Genomic DNA, 20,119 nt, shown 5'->3' with positions numbered 1-20,119 from the left:
CTTGCAGTAGTGGCTTAGACTATTAGACTTTGTATGTCTGTGTCTCAGTGCTGCCTCTTCCCTGAGAAACAGCAGAGGCCACACAGAGTACAACAGCATTTAATGGTCAGAAAGTTGTATAATATTACAGTCAGCCACAGAAACTGTTGGGAGGAAAGGACCCCATCCTCCCCCAGGCAAAGCAGTATTAGAAGATGTGAGCCAGCATAAACTGGGCCCATGTCCTCATCCCTGGGCCTGAGGGGAGACCACGTTTAATGCGCCCCAGCTATCACTCTGTGTTCATCAAGGGAGGGGTGTGAACCCCACATGCAAGAACCCTTGCCTCCAGTGCCAAATGGGATAGGGCTGTGAGTTACAATGAAGGGAAAACCCTAGATAAGTTGTTAACAGTGTTCAGAAAGGCAAGGGTTACCCCTGTTTTCCACCTCCCAAAGGTGCTCACTTTCCTAGCTTCTTCATCCGCTCATCAATGCTGGCAAAGTTCCCCTCAACTGTGGCCAGGTTTTCACGCATGGTTGTCTGTACCTACAAAGGGGTAGAAATGTTTTAATCTGTCAGTTCGAGCCTACAAGGGAAAGGACCATCTAGAAGAGATTCCCTTAAAAGAGGGCCTGGCGGGGAGGGTGGGGGGAACAGATGTTTGTTGGCAGCAGTTTCCAAACTCTGGAATACCCTGGACCTAGCTCAGGAACTGTCCAACTTCCAGTCCTCATCCTGACTAGAGAACTGTTCACCTATATCAATTTTTGTTTTTGTGACCCTGGGGATAGGACTCAGGGCCTCCTGCTTGCTAGGCAGGTGTTCTACCACTCCAGCCCATTTTGCATCACTTTATTTTCAAGGTAGGGTCTTTATGACAGACTGGCCTGCGATCCTCTTACGCTTCCCCTTGTCACAGGTGACAGGTATGCCCCACTGTGCCCAGCCATTATGCTTACCAGAAGCTGGAATAACATGGACATGCTACCCTATGTAGAGTTTTTGGTTACGATGGCACCTTGTGAGCTTTTTGTCCAGACTGGCCTGGAACCAAGATCTGATCTCCACTTCCTGAGGAGCTATGATTACAGGCTTGGGCCATCATGCTCAGCTATTTGTTTTAGTGTTTGTCTCTTGACTTTCAACGTACCTCCCAACACCAAGAACAGTGCCTCATTCAGAAACTGAGCACTTGCTATATGCAGGGCATTGCTGAAGGAATGAAACATAGGGTCAGAAAGGAAGTAGGAGAAGCATGTTAGGCCCTGGGGCTCCTGATTTCAAAAATCCCAATTTTGTGCTCAGAAGCACCTGGATGAGAACCCCAGGGAGGGTAAAGCCATACTGATATGAGAGGAAAAACGCTTTTGAGGAAAATCATGTGCACCGATGCTCAAAATTTCTCCTAATCCTTTTAACAGGGAGTTTAGATGAAGATGGAAGATGGCGACACTAAAGGTCCTATAACCATAGAAAAACAGTATGGGAATTCAAACTAAGCCCCTACTATAATACTGTGCTACATCTCTCCTGTGAGATGGTGTTGGAGAACCTAGTTTGGAAGTCCTGGGGAAAAGTGATAGCAGAGCAAAAAGAGGCACACACCTGGGTCAAGAGGGTGGTATTATCCTTGAGAGAACTAGCAATCATCTGCTGGGTGGTATCCAAGTGTGTCAGAAGCTGACCAAACTGCATGGCTACAAAAGAAGAAAGGAATGGTTGAGATAAGACTCGAGGGGGGGGAAAAGAACAAAAGGGACCCAGATTTTTGCACTTGATCTTAGCCAAAAGGCTGAAAAGTGATAAGGGCCCACTTTTCAATTCTTGGCCCTCCTGGTAGCTGGCCTCACACCTTGCTCATGAAGCTGCTTGATGGTAACAAGTCTCTGCACCAGCTCAGGAAGGGTGGAGGCAATGGGGCTCCAGCGCTGGATGGTTTCATATAGTTGGTGTACCTGGAAGAACATGACAGGGCCTAATGGGATGGCTGTGGTGGCCAGTCAAGAATTCACTGACTGCTACTTCACTGGGGAAAGGATCAAGAGGGAAGAGGGGGAAACATTGTCTTGACTTTCTGAGCTGACAGAGATTATGAGCTATTAAGGCCCGAGTATCCAGTGTGTTCTCATGCTTGGTATTACTACTCAGAGGGAAAACCCAAGGAAGCAGAAAAAGTGTGAAGATGGGGAAGTTGTCTTCCTGACCTTGCTTTGTGTATCTGCATCCTCCACAGAGGCTTTATGCTTGGCGATCTCATTCACCTTTCCAAGGACACTCTGAAAACAGATTTAAAAGTTTATAGGACATCCAAGGGTTTCAATGTTCCAAGCTACCCAGAATCCAATTTTCACTCCACTTAATACCTGTAGCCGAGCCTCTACTTGGTCCAAAACTGCAAGGTCCAGAGCGCTCACCTTTGCCTGCAACAGCTCTACAGTTTCCTAAGTGTATGCATTGGGACACATGTCACCAAAGGGAAAAGATCAGACTAGGAAAAAGCCCTTCATATTTCACTAATGTATAGCTATCGATCCAAAAAGTAATTCTCCAAATAAATCCAAGCCCAATAGCCCCTCTGTAATCCAACCACTCCAGTTTCCTTCCACACTCACCATAAGACAAGCTCCCTGTAGACCTGCAGAAAGGGGATTCTGGTAGGAACAGGAGGAAGGAAGTTAGTGGTGTTCCTATCTCCAGATGATTACCATCTTCTCTCCTTTTTTCTTGTTCTAGCTAGACACCCATTGAATGATCCTAGAAACTGACCCCCTTCCTGACTCCTCCCAGGCTTAGGAATTTTGTGGGGTTTAGATTTCAGGATGTAGGATCTGAGGCTCAGACTTAGTACAGGAAAGCACCTGACCTGAGCATCCTGATCACAGCGTACAGTTGCCTCCAGCTCTGTCAGGCGCTTCTCAAGTTCTGCAACCTAGGGTGAGAAAGGAGGTGAGATTTTCCACGTACCTCTGTTGTTACAAGGTGAGGAATAAGATGCTGCTCTTTTCCATTCTACATCCCAGCCACAGGGACTCCTTCCTCTGGAACACATCCCTAGCCACAACCTTAAAATCCCAAATGAGAGAAGATGACAAGGAAAACCTGGAGAATGAAACACTAAGAGGAACCCAAAAGACTACAGCAACCTCTCCCCAGGTCTGACTATCCAGATGAAGGCAGCAGAATCTTGAGGTCTTTCTCAAACTCAATCAACATTACATATGTACTACATACATACTTTGGCAGCTTGAGAGAACTTGTCCTGCTCAGGCCGAGAATGTAGTTCATAAGTGACAAGGTTGCTATCTGAAGGTATTCCACTTGCAGTCTTTCCCCCTGAAATCCCTTTGCTGTTCTTAGTTGCTTCCAGCTGCAGCAGTAGGCGCCTGGGTTAGAAGACCAAATAATTCTATCATAACCTAAAGGACAGGGGCCAGTCACTCCCTCTTTTGTCCCACAGTCCACATCAGAGAAAAGCTAGGCCACCTTTCCCCTTAGTATGGCAGAAGCTTGCTATGTTCCTCCATAGCTCCAGTCAGCAATGATTTTCTAATAAGCAGGGCACCTACTTAGCAAGAGCTCCATCAGGGTCAGTGAGGTTGATCGCAGCATCTGGTCCCAGCAGCTTTTCCAGGTGGGAAGCAACCAGCTGTTGCTTCAGGGCTGTCAGCTGTTTAGCCAGCACCACCGGGGTCAGCTTCTCCTCAGTGGCGGACTCCTTTACTGTTGTCTTGACAGTGGACAGTGAAGGTGGCAAAAATGAATCAAGGAAAAAAGGAAAGGACTGATATCTTTAAAGGACAGTTGTGGCTGGAAGTTACTGCAATCATTCTTAGCACTGTAGACTGCCCATCTAGTACCCCTAAAGATAGAAGAGTATGCATTCCCAAACTCTGGAAACCTCAGTGCCTTTATCTACTGGCTTAAGGAATCATTCTCTTCCTCTGGGAGCAAATCTGCTACATAAAAACCACAGCAGAGATAGAGAGAAGAGAGTGTATGTAGAGTTACCTTAATTTTCTCAACTTCAGTTGTCAGCTCTTGGACTTCATGTAGCAGTCGTTGGTACTTTTGCTGAGGTGTCTCCTTCACTCCCAGACCTTCTCCAAGCTAGAGAGCAAGAAGTACAAAAGGTGATGTAACATTTCCAATCACAGGTAGCCTCAAGATTTTTTTCCCCCTCAACCCTAGGCTTAACTCTTAAATTACTATATCTAACATCCTAGTACAGAAGAAATGAAGAAGGCCAGTGGCACAAAAACTCCAGAACAAACAGCAGAGAGAGTGACTAGAAAGAGCAGAATGTTGTCAAATGTGTCCTGCTGGGCTCTGCAGGAAACTAAACGAGAGAAACTGAGACTCTGACTACACCTCTTGCTCTTTCAGCCATATGCCCACTAGACAGCATCAATCACCATCCCACTCCCAGCAAAAGACGCAACACAAACCATCTCATAATCTCCAGATTCATAGCCTGTCCTCTTGGTTTTTCCAATACGATCTGAGAAATCTGCCAAGACAAGAAGATGGCACTGAGGGCTTGATCTAGGTCACAGCAGTCATAGGCTCAAGTGAGGGCTCCACCAAAGCAAAAGTAACTAAGACTTGAGGACAGGAAGCTAGTTTTCATGTATGCATTTCAGGATTAGCCTATCCAACTTCCAGCTCAGTCTTACCAAGACCCTTTGTCCCCACTCTCTTGTCCTTGAATTTGTCATAGGCAGCGTTGGGATTGACAATAATGTGCTCCACACTTGTGCTTGTCAGCTCCTCCTGCAGGAATAAGTAGTTCAGGTCAAGGGCAGACTCATTCCTACCCTAGCATTTCCTCTATCCCAAAAATCACCTAAAACTACTAGAAAACTGGGCCCTACTTTTCCAAGGGGAAAGAAGGGCAGCTTCATTCCAAGCTGTCAATGCAGGCTCAACCTAGGAAATAGAAACTTCCTGGTAAATTTGGAGCCTCAGTTGTATAAATATTAACACCCTGATTCAGCTAGAACAGTGGCAGCATAACCGCCCTCCCCACCCACTCTGTACATAAGCCTCCCCTCCCCCTTCCCAGTTATCTGGATCACACCATGCACTCAGGGCAAGAAATCAACTTGACCTCTCTTAACCTCTCCCTCCCAAAAGAACATCTCCTTGCCAGCTGGGCAAGTCCATTTTAAAGCTGACCTCCCATCCTTGCTGGAGGACAGAAGAAAGGCAGATAGGCCAATAACTCTGTAAGGGTGAATAGTAAAAATTTAAACCTGCATAAGGTAAGATAGTAGCTCTTAGATATAAAAAGAGGGCTGGCAGGGGCCTGACTAGAAGCCTAGTTTTCAGGCTGCCATGGGACCAGCCAGTTCAAGGCATAGGAAAAAAAAAAGGCAAGGGCTCACTGGATCACTTTCTAAGCGACACTTTTTAATAAACATAAACAATAGCTGCTTGTGAGGAGTACCTTGGCAGAGGCCACATGTAAGTCTTGAAATAGAGCACCTCTTCACAGAGAAGCATGATTTGGGCTCTTTTTCCCTGAACTCTTGGCTGAACCCAAGCTCTGTGTCATATAGTAAGAGACACAGAAAAAAAGAGAATAAAAGAGAAGGTACCCTAGAAACTGAAGTAGAGATTCTCTCCTTACTAGACATCAACTTGTTCTTCAGATTCCAATAATTACACCATCACATCCCTCCTCCAACTGTCAGAACTTTTGAGAGCTCCCATTGGGGTACTGAAGGAAGGGGTAAGAGGGCAAAAAGTGCTGTTCTGTTGAGGGTAACATCTCCTTCCACAGAAGGCAAGATGAGTCTACTCTCTATCCAGGAAAATGGTTCTCAACCCTGGCTGCACATTAGAATTGTTTAAAAATTATTTCTTGAAAAAATCTGAGTCCACCTTTTAGGTACTGACTTAAGTGTTCTAGGCTGAGGCCAGCTACAAGACAATTCTAATCAGCACCAGGAAAAATCTCTGCCTGTGTGTGCTATGTGGGAAGCAGGGAGGGGAAATAGGAGAACGTGGAGAGAGGTTCTGTCCTTTTCCTCTGCTCTTAGTCAGAGAAGGAATCAAGTGTGGGAGGCAGCCCTAAAGATAAGCAGAGAGAAGGGTAAGGAGAAAGTATCAACTTGGATCTCCACCAAGGAGGATTTCAGGGAACTGCTGGGCAGAGAGGCAGGAGCTGTACAGCAAGAAAAAATAAAGGGGCTCAATGTTCCATATGTAAGTCCTGGGGGAAGAGACATTTGGGTTCCAAATGTTTCTTTAACCTCTGAAGTGCTATAGACAGGGTACCAACTGGTTAAATAGCTACAAGGTCTCTAGTCTCCACAAACCGAGAAGGACTCAGGCTCAGGAGAGACAACTACCTTCTCTTTAAATTGACCTTTAAGCATATGCTACCTCTCCCTATGAAAGCCCCATCCAAGGCCAAGTAGATAAATTCCTTTCCATAGCCAGGCTCAAGCCTCTAATACCAGCACCTGGTAAGAAGTAGAAGAATCAGGAATTTGAGGCCAATCTGAACTACAGAATGAGACTTTGTCTAAAAATATAGATAGATAGATAGATAGACAGACAGACAGACAGACAGACAGACAGACAGATAGATAGATAGATAGATAGATAGAATTAGCTTTGTATCCATGGTTCATGCCTATAAGCCTAGCTACTAAGGAGGCTGAGATCAGATCGTGGTCTAAGACCAGCCCAAACATTCCCATGAGTCCCTTTCTCAACCAACAAGTAGCTGAGTTTAGTGGTATATACCTATCACCCCAGCTATGTGGGAGTCTGAGATTGGGAGGACCACAGTTCCAGGCCAGCCTAGGGAGGGGAATATGAGTCTTCATCTCAGTGAAAGAAGCTGGATGTGGTGGTATACACCTATCATTCCAGCTATGACTGGAAGTACAAAATAGATGGTCCAGGCCCTTATCAGGGTAAGAGTCAAAATCTTATCTCAAAATAACCAGTGCAAAAGGGGGGAGGACTGGAGGCATGGCTCAGTGTCAGAGCACCTACTAAGTAAGGCCCTTAGTTTAAAACCTAGTATTGCTTTCTCCCAAAAAGTCCTATTTGTATATCTATTTATTTAGCTTCATATTTATTTTGTAGTACTTGAGATTGAACTCAGAGTCTGTGGTACTTGCTAGGCAAGTGTTCTATCATTTGAGCCATGTTCCCAGTCTAGAAATTCTTTTTGGTCTGGTCATGGGGCCTGAACTCTGGGCCTGGGTGCTGTCCCTCAGCTCTTTAGCTCAAGGCTAGCACTCTACTACTTGAGCTGCAGCACCACTTCTGGCTTTTTTCTTTTTGCTTATGTGGTGCTGAGGAATCAAACCCAGGGCCTCATGCATGCAAGGCAAGTGCTCTACCACTGAGCCACCTTCCCAGCTCTAGAAATTCTTTAAAAAAAAAAAAATCTTCTTAAAGCCAAGGGCTGGTGGCTCATGCCTATAATCCTAGCTACTCAGGAGGCTAAGATCTGAGGATTATGGTTTGAGGCCAGCTCAGGCAATTAACCAACAAAAAAGCCAGAATTGGAATTGTAGCTTAAGTGGTAGAGCACTAGCCATAAGCACAAAAGCTCAAGGACAGTACCCAGGCCCTGAATTCAAACCCCAAGACTGGCACAAGAAAAAAAAAAAAAATCCTCTTAAAAAAGGACTGGGCCATGTGCTAGTGGCTTACACCTATAATCCTAGCTACTGGGGGGGGGGGGGGGGGGGGGGGGAAGAGCCGGCGCTGGTGGCTCACGCCTGTAATCCTAGTTATGTAGGAGGCTGAGATCTGAGGATAGCGGTTCAAAGCCAGCCCGGGCAAAAAAGTGTGTGTTCTATGAGACTCTTATCTCCAATTAACCACCAGAAAACTGGGAGTGGTACTGTGGCTCAAGTGGTAGAGCGTAGCCTTGAGCTAAAGAGCTGAGGGACAGCACCCAGGCCCAGAGTTCAAACCCCATGACTGACAAAAAAAGGGGGGGAGGAAGGAGGGGAAAAGAAAGAGAGGAATGTAGGGCTAGATATAGCTTTACTAAAGCCAGAATAAAAAATGTAAGGCCTAAATTCAACTCCAGTATTGGAAGGAAAAAACCATCAATTGGGGCTGGAATAGTTCAAGTGGTACAGTGCCTGCTTAGTTAAGTACAAGGCCCTGAGTTATGTCCCAGTATCACCACAAGGTAAGAAAGAAGGAAGGAAGCAAGGAAGGAAGCAAGCAAGGAAGGAAGGAAGCAAGGGAGGGAGGGAGGGAGGGAGGAAGGGAAGAGGGGTTGCTCAGTAGTAGAGCACTGGCCTAGCATGCTCAAAACCCTGGGTTTGACCTTTAGAATCACCAAAAAACAACAACAACAACAAAAAACACCCCCATTATGGGTGGGTGTTATGCAGATGAGAACCTACTCTCTTATGTTCCTAAATAGAAAAAGAGGGAATAAAAAATGGGTCAACACAAAGAAGGTAAGCCTGAGCACCTCTGAACAGTCAGGAATGAACAATATTTTCACTCCACTGTTTCCTGCCGTAGGAGCATGACCTGGCAGGAGGGCTGCCAATGGTGGCATCCTCTTGGAGCCTTGCTGAGGCTGTGGCCTTGGGCACTCAGGTGAGCAGTCCTCCAGCATCTACTCCAACAGTGTCTCAAAAATCTGAGGCATGGGCTGGGAGATGTGTCATTATAGTGATTTGTGAGATAGGAAAAGGTTGTCAGCTGGGTGCGGGACTGACTAGGAAAATGAAAGATTTAGTAGAGACAGAAGGGCGAGGGGGACAAAAGGGAGGGACAGAGAAACAACTGCCCATCACAGTACACCCCATTACAAAGCAGATGAAAGGTCAGGCTTCTTACCAGCTCCTTGTGGGTTCCCCAGAGGTGAGAGAGTCAAGAGTTAAAAGGAAAGGGAGTGGGGAAAATGGGGATGAGGGAGGGGAAAAAAAAGACAAAATTGTTATTAGCATATTGTCACATGCACTACATGACAGTCTTCAAACACACTGCACCACAGGGTCCCAGGGGAGCCTAGTAAAATTTAGGGGTCAAGAAATTTTAGCGGGGGCCATCAGATGCTCCAAGAGAAAAACTATGAGACCCTTTCCTTTCTGGTGGTGAGGATGTCATGAAGCTTTGCCATTAGCAAAAGCAATTTAGGATCACCTAAGAACTAGGAGTTAGATGTTACAAGCTGGTGGCATGGAACAGGAAAGTGCACTGAGAGAAGGCTAAGGTGGGAGGGAAGCTGTAGAAATGGCAGAATATGAAGCACATGATGTGGAGATTCTGAGAACCTGTAGCTGATCAAGGATTCATAATCCTCAAGGGAGTTTCCCTTACTAGTTAGGATCTAAACCTTCTTATTTCTAGGTTTACCTAGTGAAAACTTGGGTACTTAAGATGGCAAAATGAAGTCACTAGGAAGATCCTCCTATGAATAGTCTCATATGACTTTGGTTAGGCCGAATAAGACATGTCAGGTACTAGTGGTGAGATTGGATAAAGTACCAAATTGCAGCCTTACTCTTTATTTCCTGCTACTAGAAGAGAAGGAGGAAAAAAATCTGGTCTCTCAAGTAGTCTGGGGTGTTTGTACCCACCCTAAGTAGTTAGTAACTCACTCTGGAGCTCTAAGTGAGGCAGAATGATTCTGCCATAATGCACTAGCACAAAGAGCCCAGGGGACACCCAAATCCACAGGTTCCAGCCTAAGTACAAAATATTTCTTCAATCCCCCAAGATCCACATAAGCTGGAGGACAGACATGGGAAAAAGTGAGAGTATTTCAGAGGCCTTATTTTAATCCATGTCAGAGTTAAGGCTCTTATAATCAGGCAAGATAATACTACATTTCCAGAAACTCTGCTGATGGAGATGGGAGGGTCAAGGACTGAGAATGATTAGATGTATGTGATAACCCATGGTAGAGAAAAGACTAGTGCTTCCTACTTTGAAATTTTAGCTAGATACTCCTGACCATCAACTTTTCCATTTCCTGGCCAATCTCAGGATCCAGTTTAGCGAAGGCTTCTTTTTTAGCACAGAGTAAGGTGGCTCTCCAGGTCCTGTGGTCTAGCCTAGGATCTCTCTGATACAATGAGCATAAGCACTCACAGGTGCATGCATGCAAACACACAAGAGAAGCACAGGTACAATTCTTCAACTGGTCTCCCTAAGCTAAAACTAACATGGTAGAAACTCAAGGAAATAGTAGGACAATGGACGTAAACTCAAGTTCAAACCAGTAGGAATGGGCAAAATGGAAAGGTCAAAAAAAGGAAAAAGAAAGTACTATATTAGTTTGCAAATAGTATATACCACTTCCAGGTGTGTCCTGAGTGGACTGAGGAAAGATGATGAGATTTGAAGCATAACTCCTGTACTATAGAGGAGTAATAACAACCATGGAGGCATATCACTGTTCCTGTCTGGAAGATTCCAAGTACCAGTTTACATGACACCTGACTCCCATTCCCTCATTAAAGGGTTCCAAGACTCCCCACGGCTATTTGACTAAGTGGTTGAGCCTCAGAAGTCAAGACCTGAGTTTCTAAATCAGACAGGGAAGGTGGCCACTGTCTTCTCTGAGCCTACTCAGGCTCCACACCAACACTGCAGCCAAGGGACTTCAGAACCATGATGACAAAGAAGATGGAGAGAGCTGTAAAATAAAACTGTCCAGGATGGATCAACATAATGCTGATCATTTATCCATTTCTAAAGGAGTTCAGAAACAGACTAATAAAAGCACAAATAACACAACTTATTTTAAAATTGTATAGAGAACAACTCCTTATCCTCCTCCCTTTTTTACTTTTCTGTAAAGGCTTAGCATGAGAGTACCAAAATGAACTTGTTTCCAGGGATAATAAAACTAAAAAGAGGACTTGTTTTCTGCCTCTTTGTTCTCTGTCTAAAACAGTTCAAATCCAGTCCACAAAAATCTCTTTAAATTTTAGTCCCCTTTCCAAGTCTAGCCCCTAAATGCCTCATGTTTAAGAGCATTCATACCCTCCATGTTTCTAGGTCTCTCCTCTATTGGACAGTTTTACTCTGCAGACCTCACAAGGGGAAGAGACAATGATTTGTGAGTCATAGTAGTGTTTCTAAATCTTGATTAATGATCTTTAAATGTAAGGCCAGCAGGCCAGCAGTGACCCAGCTAGGGATTCATTGGAATTTAAAATGATTAGCTACAACACTGCACAGTGGGCTGACATTGCATGCAAAATGGGAGATGAACAAAAACATGCAGAGAAGAAGCATTGAATGGTCTTACTTGTGCAAACTAGTGTCCAGGCAAGGTGGTGAGGAGGGAGGATGGGGAAGCATTAGGAAAAACTCGTGTAAGTTCAAGAGTGCCAACAGTCAATGAACACAATCAAGCATACACTACGGCATTCTACATTGTAAGGAAGAGAACGTATCTTTTCTCCTCTCAGGCTGAGGGGGTATCTTTGTCAGGGCCCCACCAAACTATGGCTTAGGAAATTTCTGCCTTTTACACAGCATTGGAAATAGCTATGCTATACAGGAAGACTAAGTCGTGTTTTTAGTGAGGTTTTAATTTACTGCTCTTGCCAAAGCAGCTCAAAAGCCATGAGCAGAATGGCTCACTGACCCAAGGCAGGCTGTAGACCCAGGGGAGGACACTCCATTTGGAAATTAGCTTTCTTAACAAGACATTTTAAGAGAACTCTCTAAAATGACTATCGCCCTAATCAACATGGGAGGGTCTGAAATGCAGAGATCTTCCTAGATTGAAAAAAGCTGCTAGCCTGTGTATCTGACCCAGTCCTGTTTTAAAATAGTCTTCTTCTTGTTCATCTGTTTGGGGTACTTTTTTTGGTGGGGGGAGTATTGGGGTTTGAACTTGGAGGCTTTGTGCTCGTTAGGCAGGCACTATATCACTTGAGTCCTACCTCCAGCCCATTTTGCTTTATTTTTTTCACATAGGGTTTCACTTTTGCTTGGGCCAGCCTCGTATCATAATCCTCCTGCTTGTTCCTCCTGCTTGTCTGGGATCACAAACATACATTATCTCACCCAGCTCCTTCATTATGATGGAGTATAACTAACTTTTTTGCCCAAGCTGATCTTAAACCTTCTAATCTATACCTCCAAAGTAACTAGGATTACAGGTGTGCACTACCACCCAAACCCTAAAAACTTTTTTTAATTTTTTTTTAATTTTTTTTTGGGTCCGGTCGTGGGGCCTGAACTCTGGGCCTGGGCGCTGTCCCTCAGCTCTTCAGCTCAAGGCTAGCACTCTACCACTTGAGCCACAGCGCCACTTCCGGCTTTTTTCTTTTTGCTTATATAGTGCTGAGGAATCGAACCCAGGGCCTCATGCATTCAAGGCAAGCGCTCTACCACTGAGCCACCTTCCCAGCCCCAAACCCTAAAAACTTTAAAAGGATAGGAGAGAAACTAGATCATCTATAGTAAAATGAAATAATTCACAGGATGCTTTCCTGCCCTATCCTTCCCATTATGGGAATCATAAGACTTTTATATTTCAGTTAAACTAGCAATTAAGATCTCTAAGGGACACTAAAGGTTATTACTTCCTTTAGTATCATTTTTTTTTACACACAGTGGAAAAATCAAAGGAAGGAGTCTAATGGTCCTACTTGACATTTCTTTAAATTATCAATCTAGAGCCCTCTAGAAGTTGTGAAAGACTAATTCACTATACAGCCTGGAATTTTTTTTCATTTCTGTGCATTTTTTTTTTTGGTTGTGGGGCCTGAACTCTGGGCCTGTACGCTGTTCCTCAGCTCTTCAGCTCAAGGCTAGCACTCCACTTGAGCCACAGTACCATTTCCAGCTTTTCCTGCTTATGTGGTGCTGAGGAATGGAACCCAGGGCCTCATGCAGGCAAGGCAAGCACTCTACCACTGAGCCACCTTCCCAGCCCAGTCTGTGCACGTATTATTTATTTAACAAAAAACTAATAAAATTACCAGGGCACTGGTGGCTCATGCCTGTAATCCTAGATCATAATTCAAAGCTGGCCCGGGTAGGAAAGTCCATGAGACTCTTATTTCCAATAATCACTCAGAAAACCAGAAGTGGTGCTATGGCTCACATGGTAGAGCGCTCACCTTGAGCTGAAGAGCTCAGGGAGAATGCCCAGGCCAGAGTTCAAGCCTCACAACTGAAAAAAAAAACAACAAAAAAACTAATAAAATATTCTGGAGACTAAGAAAGCTGTTGCCAAGCTTTAAGGTAAGGCTCAAAACTTCATGGTTCAGCTACTAGAGTGGTGGCACACACTGTCACTTATAACAGGACTTGGGCAGTAGGTGAAGAGAAAAGCTCCCGGGGACAATCCAGGCCTCATGGACACAGTGTTTCTGTGTTCGCTAAGCATACAACTCACTGCTCCTCAAGCTGCATATTTACATCAGTATTAAGAGCAGCAGCAGAACCATTAATCAGCTGACTTCCTGAAAGCTACCTTCCTGAGGCCCAGAGGGACAGAGACATTAGCTGATGTCAGGAAACATCTCAGCCCTCAGGATTTCTGAGGCAGCTGAAGGTCTCCCAACCCCATTCATTGCTCCCTATGGACAACTAGCTGAGCCTCAGTGATGGGGGCAAGTCAACTCCCTCTGCATTTACCATCCAGTTCCCATGTACTTTTACACTGGTATCCTGAACAAGACACTACAGGGAACATATTCTCAGGGTGTCCTCTCCCCATCAGTCGCCCTACTAGTTGCTACTAAAAAGGGTAGCTCAGGCTCAGTGGGGGAAAACAGCCAATCAAAGCTATATATTCAGATTCTTCGGGGTCTACAATGGATACCTTTTTATTCAGAACTATTTCACTACCTTAATTGTAGTAGAAAGCTCAAGTGAGAGCCATCTTACTACCTATGTTTTGGTTTGGAAAGGTAACTGCTGTGATACTATCCATTTGGATTTGTCAGTGACAAAGGGACAGAGTTCTATTCATTATCTCCCTCCTGAAGGCTTGTTATTTTATAAGCAGAGGCTGTGGTGTGAGCTGACCAGTCTCTGAACTGTGGTAATACAGATAATACAAGGAATATATACCTTATATACTCCTACCTCATGAGAACAGAGGCAGCTAAGATAACTCTTGGGAGTGACAGGTGAGTACTCAGGTCCTTGGGCAACGATAGCATCTTCATTATCTCCATATACTCAAGCTTGGAGGACAGACTAACATGCCAGCAAGTACAGAAGCCACAAGGAACACACCACTGAGAAGGCACAGGGGAAGTGTTCCCCACAATGTAAGAAGCACTTCCACATGGGGAATCAAAAAAGGAATAAGTGAGTACACCAAGCCATACGTTATAAAGCCAGCAGCCAACATTCCTTAGAACTGACCAGCCCCACAGACATGGCCACAGGACTTACAGCCACACTTACTAGGCCTGCATACTAAGAATGTTCCCAAGACTTTTGATCACACTTTCACTGAGATCTCACAGCATCAAAGCAACCCCAGCCTAGCTGTATTTAGAAATAAGAAAACTAAACACAGCACATAAGAGATACTGACAGACCTTTGACTATAATGGCACTTTCATTTTTTCACTCTTTTCTTACTTACATTATCTGTATATATCCTTTCTCTTCCCTGTTTCCTAAATGTAGCCTAATCCTCTCATTATTCTGGGGCTCCTTGAGAACAAGAACATTTCTTTTTTTGTATTAGACAAAAACGGAGGACAGAATGAACCTACTCAAAATAGCTAATGCTCCTCATGGTTAAAATATGCCCAAAATATGGACATAAAATATGGCTAAAAATAGGGCAGGGGCATGGCTCAAGTAGTGAAGTGACTGCCTACCAAGCATTAGGCCCTGAGTTCAAATCTCAGTACTGAAAGAAAAAACTCAGGCTGGGTGTTTGACTCAAATAGCAGAACCCCTGCCTAGCAAGCACAAAGCTCTAAGTTCAAACACAATACCAGCACTACAAAAAGAAAAAGTCCACAAAGAATTCCTTCCTGGATCTGAAAGTGCTAACATCATCTCTCCTGTGCTGATATGAAAACTTCATGTTTGTCTTCATATTTGGTTTAATCTGACTAGGACCCTTATCTTTCTAAAGTCTCCAAGTCATTTTCATACTTGTTGCCTAATGGATATTAAACAGTCATATGACTTAGTATCTCCTTCCATATTTCCAAATTTAGTTTGTAGTAGGATACTAATGAACATGTATTGAGTAAAAATACTATATAAAATGGGGGGCCTATTTTTTTGGGGGGGGATCTGGTTGTGGGGCCTGAACTCTGGGCCTGGGCGCTGTCCCTCAGCTCTTCAGCTCAAGGTTAGCGCTCTACCGCTTGAGCCATAGCGCCACTTCCAGCTTTTTTCTTTTTGCTTATATGTGCTGAGGAGAAGGCCTATTTTTTAAGCATATGTATTAGTGTTGTTTTATGATTCAATGCCATGGATTAGAACCCAGGGGCCTAAATCATTACCTCCATATTAAATTTTTTGAGCTGTTTCACTTTACTTAAAAGGTCCAAGAATCAGGGCTTTGCAAACAAGTCTTATTGTTATGATTCCACTGACCTGACTTTCCTGGCACTGCTCATTGTGGCTGCAAGCCCAGCAGGGCCTTTACAAGCTCTGCAATCTATATACCACCCAGGCTGAGGCTGCCATACCCACTTATTGCTGTGGCTCTCTGGAATAGGGAACCATCTATCTGGGGGAAGGGAGGGAGGTCAGAGTCCAGAGGCATCCTGAGGCAGCACATAGTCTTACCGCATCAAACTCTGCTTGATCATCCTCAGGTAGGTCGCTGGTTTCATAAACATCTGGCTCGTTCCTGGCCTGCAGGTAGAATCAGTGAGCACCCAACCTTACTACCTAGCATGCACCCATACCCCTTACCCCACTCCACTTGCAGAAGCTAACAGAAAAGCCAGGCTGTGATGCCACGACTCTGATCCTTCTTCTCCACCCGCCCTGGGAATAGTGGGTCACCTCCCATGTCTCAGTGGCGTGGGGATGACAGCAGGTACAAACTGAGACCTGATGGTAAAAGGTGAGTGTGAAAACAAAAATGTTACCCTAAACCTGGAAGGGGTGCGTCTTGGTAATAATCTTGTCAGAAGTAGGTGACTCCTCAAATTATGCCCTGTAACCACTCCCCTGGTTCAAGGGTTGAGAGTGACTCAGGACCTTAGCTCCCAAGGTCCTGGGCCCCAACCCCCACCTGAGAATGCAGCCAAGCAGCACAAAAGCAGTATAGGATCAACTTCTGCAAGGGGCTGGACAGGGGGAGACGGGCAGACACGGGCTCCCCTAAAGGACACAGTTCCCCATCTGGCACAAGGATTCTGCAACAGTAACCTCTTCCTTGGCAGGATGAAGGCCATCACTAAGTGGCCTGGTATGTCTAGGGCAGGGATGGGAAGCCCCGGTGGGGAGATGTGGGACTGCAGGGGCAGTGTTGTCACGGATGGCAGAAACATTCGGGCACAAGTGGCAAGCATCCGGAGACCATTGATTTCTAGGCCCTGAAACCGGCGACTGCCGGAAAGGGGGCCTGGTGCACGGTCCCACGGCCCGGCCCGGCCCAGTCGGGTCAGAGGAGTCCGAAAGGTGCAGCCGCCGGTTGGAGAAGAGCGGCGGGAACCCGCGGGGCGGAGGAGGGGCTGCAGGCAGGAGAGGTCGTGGGTTGGTTTCTGTTGGGGGTCCTTGGGAGGTCGGGGGCGAGGCCCTGGGGAGCCAGGGCCGGCCCTGTACTCACAATGCCGGGAAGGTCGGCGTATTTAGGGTCCGCCATGGCGGCGGCGAGGCGGGGCTGGGGGACCGGGGCCTCGGTGGAGCCGGGGCTGGTGGAATCGGGCAGGGGAGAGGATGGGTCCGGGTCCCCAGCTAAAGCGGCGGCAAAGGGAGCGGCGGAGGAGCAGGAAGTCTCGCGACAGGAGTAGCACAGCAGAGGGGGATAAAGCAACACTCGCGAGAACAGCTGCCTACCACACCCCTGGAGAAGCTAGGATTGGTGAGAGCGAGGCCTGGGAATGAGGTAATGGCGAGGAAACGCTGCCTAGGATTGTGGGATTCGTAGTCCTGGTCCTCTGGAGCTTGGGCGGGGAACGCCAATAACGCACTTTAAGGAGCTATTTTATACAACGTAGTTTTTTTCTTATTCTCCCCCTCCCCCACACACATTAAGTTTGTGAAAGAACTTTCATAATTCCTGTTTTGGATTTCCAGGGGTTGATTAGATAAAACTGCACAGCTAGTTACAGCCAAGGCTTCAGAAACAGTAACAGTAGGATTTAGTATATGGAATGGAAAAGTGAAGCTGTCTTGTCAAGTTAGGGGTGTAATAAATTACTGGACACCTGAATAAATGAAAAGTGAAGCTGTCTTGTCAAATTATGGAGTGTCATAAATTACTGGACACCTAACTAAATTCAAATTTAAAGCTAACAATAACAGCTGTTTTTTGTCTTTAATTGTTGTTGTTGTTGTTTGCTTTTGTAGTATCATGTCCGGTACCACACATGGAGCATACTAACCCATAAAAGAATTCTTCCTTAGTGTATACTATTTTAGTATTTTTGTTTATTTTCAAAGTGGAAAATACTACCTTAAGTTCTTAAAAGGAAAAGTAGCATTTCTGCACTTTTCATCAATTTACTAACAGTACCCACACTCAAATTTCATGGTTCATTAAAATTAACAGGCCATTTTAAGGGCTATAGTATAGTCACCATTTTATTTTACCAGGTAAGTATATTAGAAATAGGAAATCTACTGTGTACTATTGCCATCATTACTTGGCAGAAAAGTAAAAAAGACATAGCCTCAGAACAAAAGAAAGTTTACTGATAATAAATCCAGCTTAATGGAAAAACTTACTACATTGTTCTTTTAGGGGTGTGTATGTCTGACTGGAGAGTCTGTATGGTTTGACATTTTCAAACTCCTTCACTAAGGAAACCACCTTGGAGCCTCTGGGAGCTGAATGTTGGGATATTTCCTGAACGTGCAATATGCTGCAACCCTTAGAAATTGTGCCAAACCAAATGACTGGAGAGTTTCTGATATTAGAACTCATTGTTGTTCTCCTGGCTTCTTCTCAAGCCTCTCCCTCAATCTCCATCATCCTACTGCCTTTGTGTCTAATTTTTTCTGTTGTATTCTTTCCTTAAGTTCCATGAAAATTCAATGTGTGTTAGATGAGTAGGCACAATAAGGGAAGTCTGCTCAGATGATTTCTGACTAGTTAGATCTTGTTTGACCAAGTCATCACCTTTCATCCTTGTCCCATAGAGTCTAAATAACCTCAAACACTTAGCAGACAATTTCTGGTTCTGGACAGAACCTGAATCCCCTCTTCTCTCCTCCCATCACCTGCCCCTCCCCTTGGCCAAAAGCATCAATTCCTGCAGTCCAATCGCTCTGTTGGCCAGCAGAGAACTGTGATGTGGAGAAAAATCAATTTGGCCAGCTTCTCGGAGGTTCTGTCCAGGGGCTGCAGTAGAAGTCTGACCCAAGGGGAGGAAGGACAATTCTTTATCCTGGGCTTGGCTTATTTATTTTATTTTATGCCAGCGAAGTGGGAGAAGCAGAGAAGAAAGGCATGAAAAAGGATCTGGGGTGTTGGGATTCTATTCGAGGATAACTGAGAAAGGAAATATCCTCACTTACATGCCAGAGCCTGCCTGAGACCTAAATGCAGGTGGCTTGTCCTAGAGGCCTACCAAATAGTCTCTGGTCTTACCACCTCTATCATCTTTCCTCCCTCGCTGCTTTTGGACTCCCTTTCTCTTGAGGAAATTACTCCTGCCAGTTTCCACTCTGGCCCCAAATGAAGCAAAAATGAGAACCCGACCTACTTTTCAGTGTTGACTAATGTCTAGAATGGGGGTTTGTCTGCCCTCAAACTGGAGACCTGGTTTGTAAGGACTGAGAGGCACCTTTGGAGGTTCAAGGAGAAGGAAATAGACAGAACCTCTGATACTCCTTCCTGACAATGGAACCTGGTCACTATTTATAGGGGTACCGGCAGCTGCCGTTGGAGGCAGATTGGGTCTTCTGAAAGTGTGGGGTGGGCTGGTGGAGAGGGAATGAGAAGTGTGCCCCCAATTTGGAGAGCAGATTGTGATGGGGGCGTGGGATGTCCTGGAATAAGTGAAGGGAATGGCCCTGTTGACCCTCTTCCCCAGGCAGGCGGCATACCCTTGGCACAGCCATCTAGGAGGTGGAGTCTGCGATGAGGTGTGGGGGTGGGATGCTGTGAACGTGTTGGGTGGTGAAAGGGCGAGAACAAGGTTATCTCGGAGCGTTAGGGGTGGGAGAAGGAGAGGAAAGGGAGGCTAAACCCCACCTTTCGGTGGTCGAGGTCCAGCGGATCGCCCCCATCCTGCGAAGGAAGCCCCGCCCCCGCTGCTCCGTCGCGCCCCGCCCAGGCCCGCAGCGCGGCTGCAGCGCGAGGGGCGGAGAGGCAGAGCGCGGAGAGGACCAGACGCCCAGGTCTCCCGCATCTCGGTGCCGCAGGAGACCCGACCGCACGCCCCGGCCCTGCTGCCTCCCGCGTCTTCCCGGGCGTCCCCGCTGCTTCTTTGGCCTCAGCAACCCAACACCGATCCTCTACCTCGGCCTCCGTCGAGCGCTCTCTTCCCCGGAGCATACCCTACCCCCTGCCGCCGGAGAAGTCCAGCCCGGTGCCGGCGACCACCATGGCGGAGACCAACAACGAATGCAGCATCAAGGTGCTCTGCCGATTTCGGCCTCTAAACCAGGCCGAGATTCTGCGTGGGGACAAGTTCATCCCCATTTTCCAAGGGGATGACAGCGTCGTTATTGGGGTGAGTGCCGCCCTGGGAAGGATTGGAGGTGGGGGGGGCGGATGGGCCACCTCCTCATCCCCCGCAGAGACTTAGCCCTGCTTGTGTCACTCTGCGCCCCCTCCCCGTTGCTCATCGTTCATCCTCTTCGCCGCAGCCCCTCCTCTCCCCTGCATCAGGATGGCTGGGTGTGGCCTGGCCAGGCCAGCAGCCAAGTCTCTGCAGAGTGGGAAGGGGTTCTTTCCTCGCAGTCGGGGACCCCAGCACCCCTTTTGAAGCTCTCTGCAACGTCACCACCCAATAGAGCCCGTCCCGTGTTTTTCTGTGTTTTCTTCCCCCACCCCCCCAGAGAAAACACA

At 46.2% G+C, this 20,119-nt stretch overlaps 2 protein-coding genes across 3 annotated transcripts in view; one reads left to right on the top strand and one right to left on the bottom strand.

Annotated features, from left to right (window-relative positions):
• Positions 1–83: 83 nt before the first annotated feature.
• Positions 84–16,882, bottom strand: Dctn2 (dynactin subunit 2). 2 transcript variants are annotated; one of them, XM_042698691.1, is made up of 15 exons: positions 16,709–16,882; positions 15,718–15,786; positions 8,815–8,820; positions 4,656–4,752; positions 4,428–4,489; positions 3,991–4,089; positions 3,549–3,709; positions 3,218–3,365; positions 2,846–2,911; positions 2,595–2,633; positions 2,346–2,423; positions 2,187–2,258; positions 1,835–1,937; positions 1,588–1,679; positions 84–528 (listed from the first exon to the last, which is right to left on the bottom strand). In XM_042698691.1, exons 1-15 carry the CDS (start codon positions 16,742–16,744, stop codon positions 442–444), a joined length of 1,215 nt encoding a protein of 404 aa, XP_042554625.1. In that variant the 5' UTR covers positions 16,745–16,882; the 3' UTR covers positions 84–441. The 2 variants fall into 2 exon arrangements, with proteins under 2 accessions (XP_042554625.1, XP_042554626.1); XM_042698692.1 differs by lacking the exon at positions 8,815–8,820.
• A 2,558-nt stretch (positions 16,883–19,440) lies between these two features.
• Kif5a (kinesin family member 5A) overlaps positions 19,441–20,119 on the top strand; it is a 31,587-nt gene continuing 30,908 nt past the window's right edge. The window contains exon 1 of the mRNA XM_042698880.1: positions 19,441–19,781. Within this exon, the coding sequence (XP_042554814.1) occupies positions 19,653–19,781 (129 nt within the window). The 5' untranslated portion in view covers positions 19,441–19,652. The remainder of the gene's footprint in view (positions 19,782–20,119) is intronic.

This window comes from Dipodomys spectabilis, unplaced genomic scaffold (genome assembly GCF_019054845.1).
Source record: "Dipodomys spectabilis isolate Male_0828 unplaced genomic scaffold, ASM1905484v1 ptg000234l, whole genome shotgun sequence".
NCBI classification, from domain to species: Eukaryota; Metazoa; Chordata; class Mammalia; order Rodentia; family Heteromyidae; genus Dipodomys; species Dipodomys spectabilis.
This window is presented reverse-complemented; position numbering and strand designations above follow the sequence as displayed.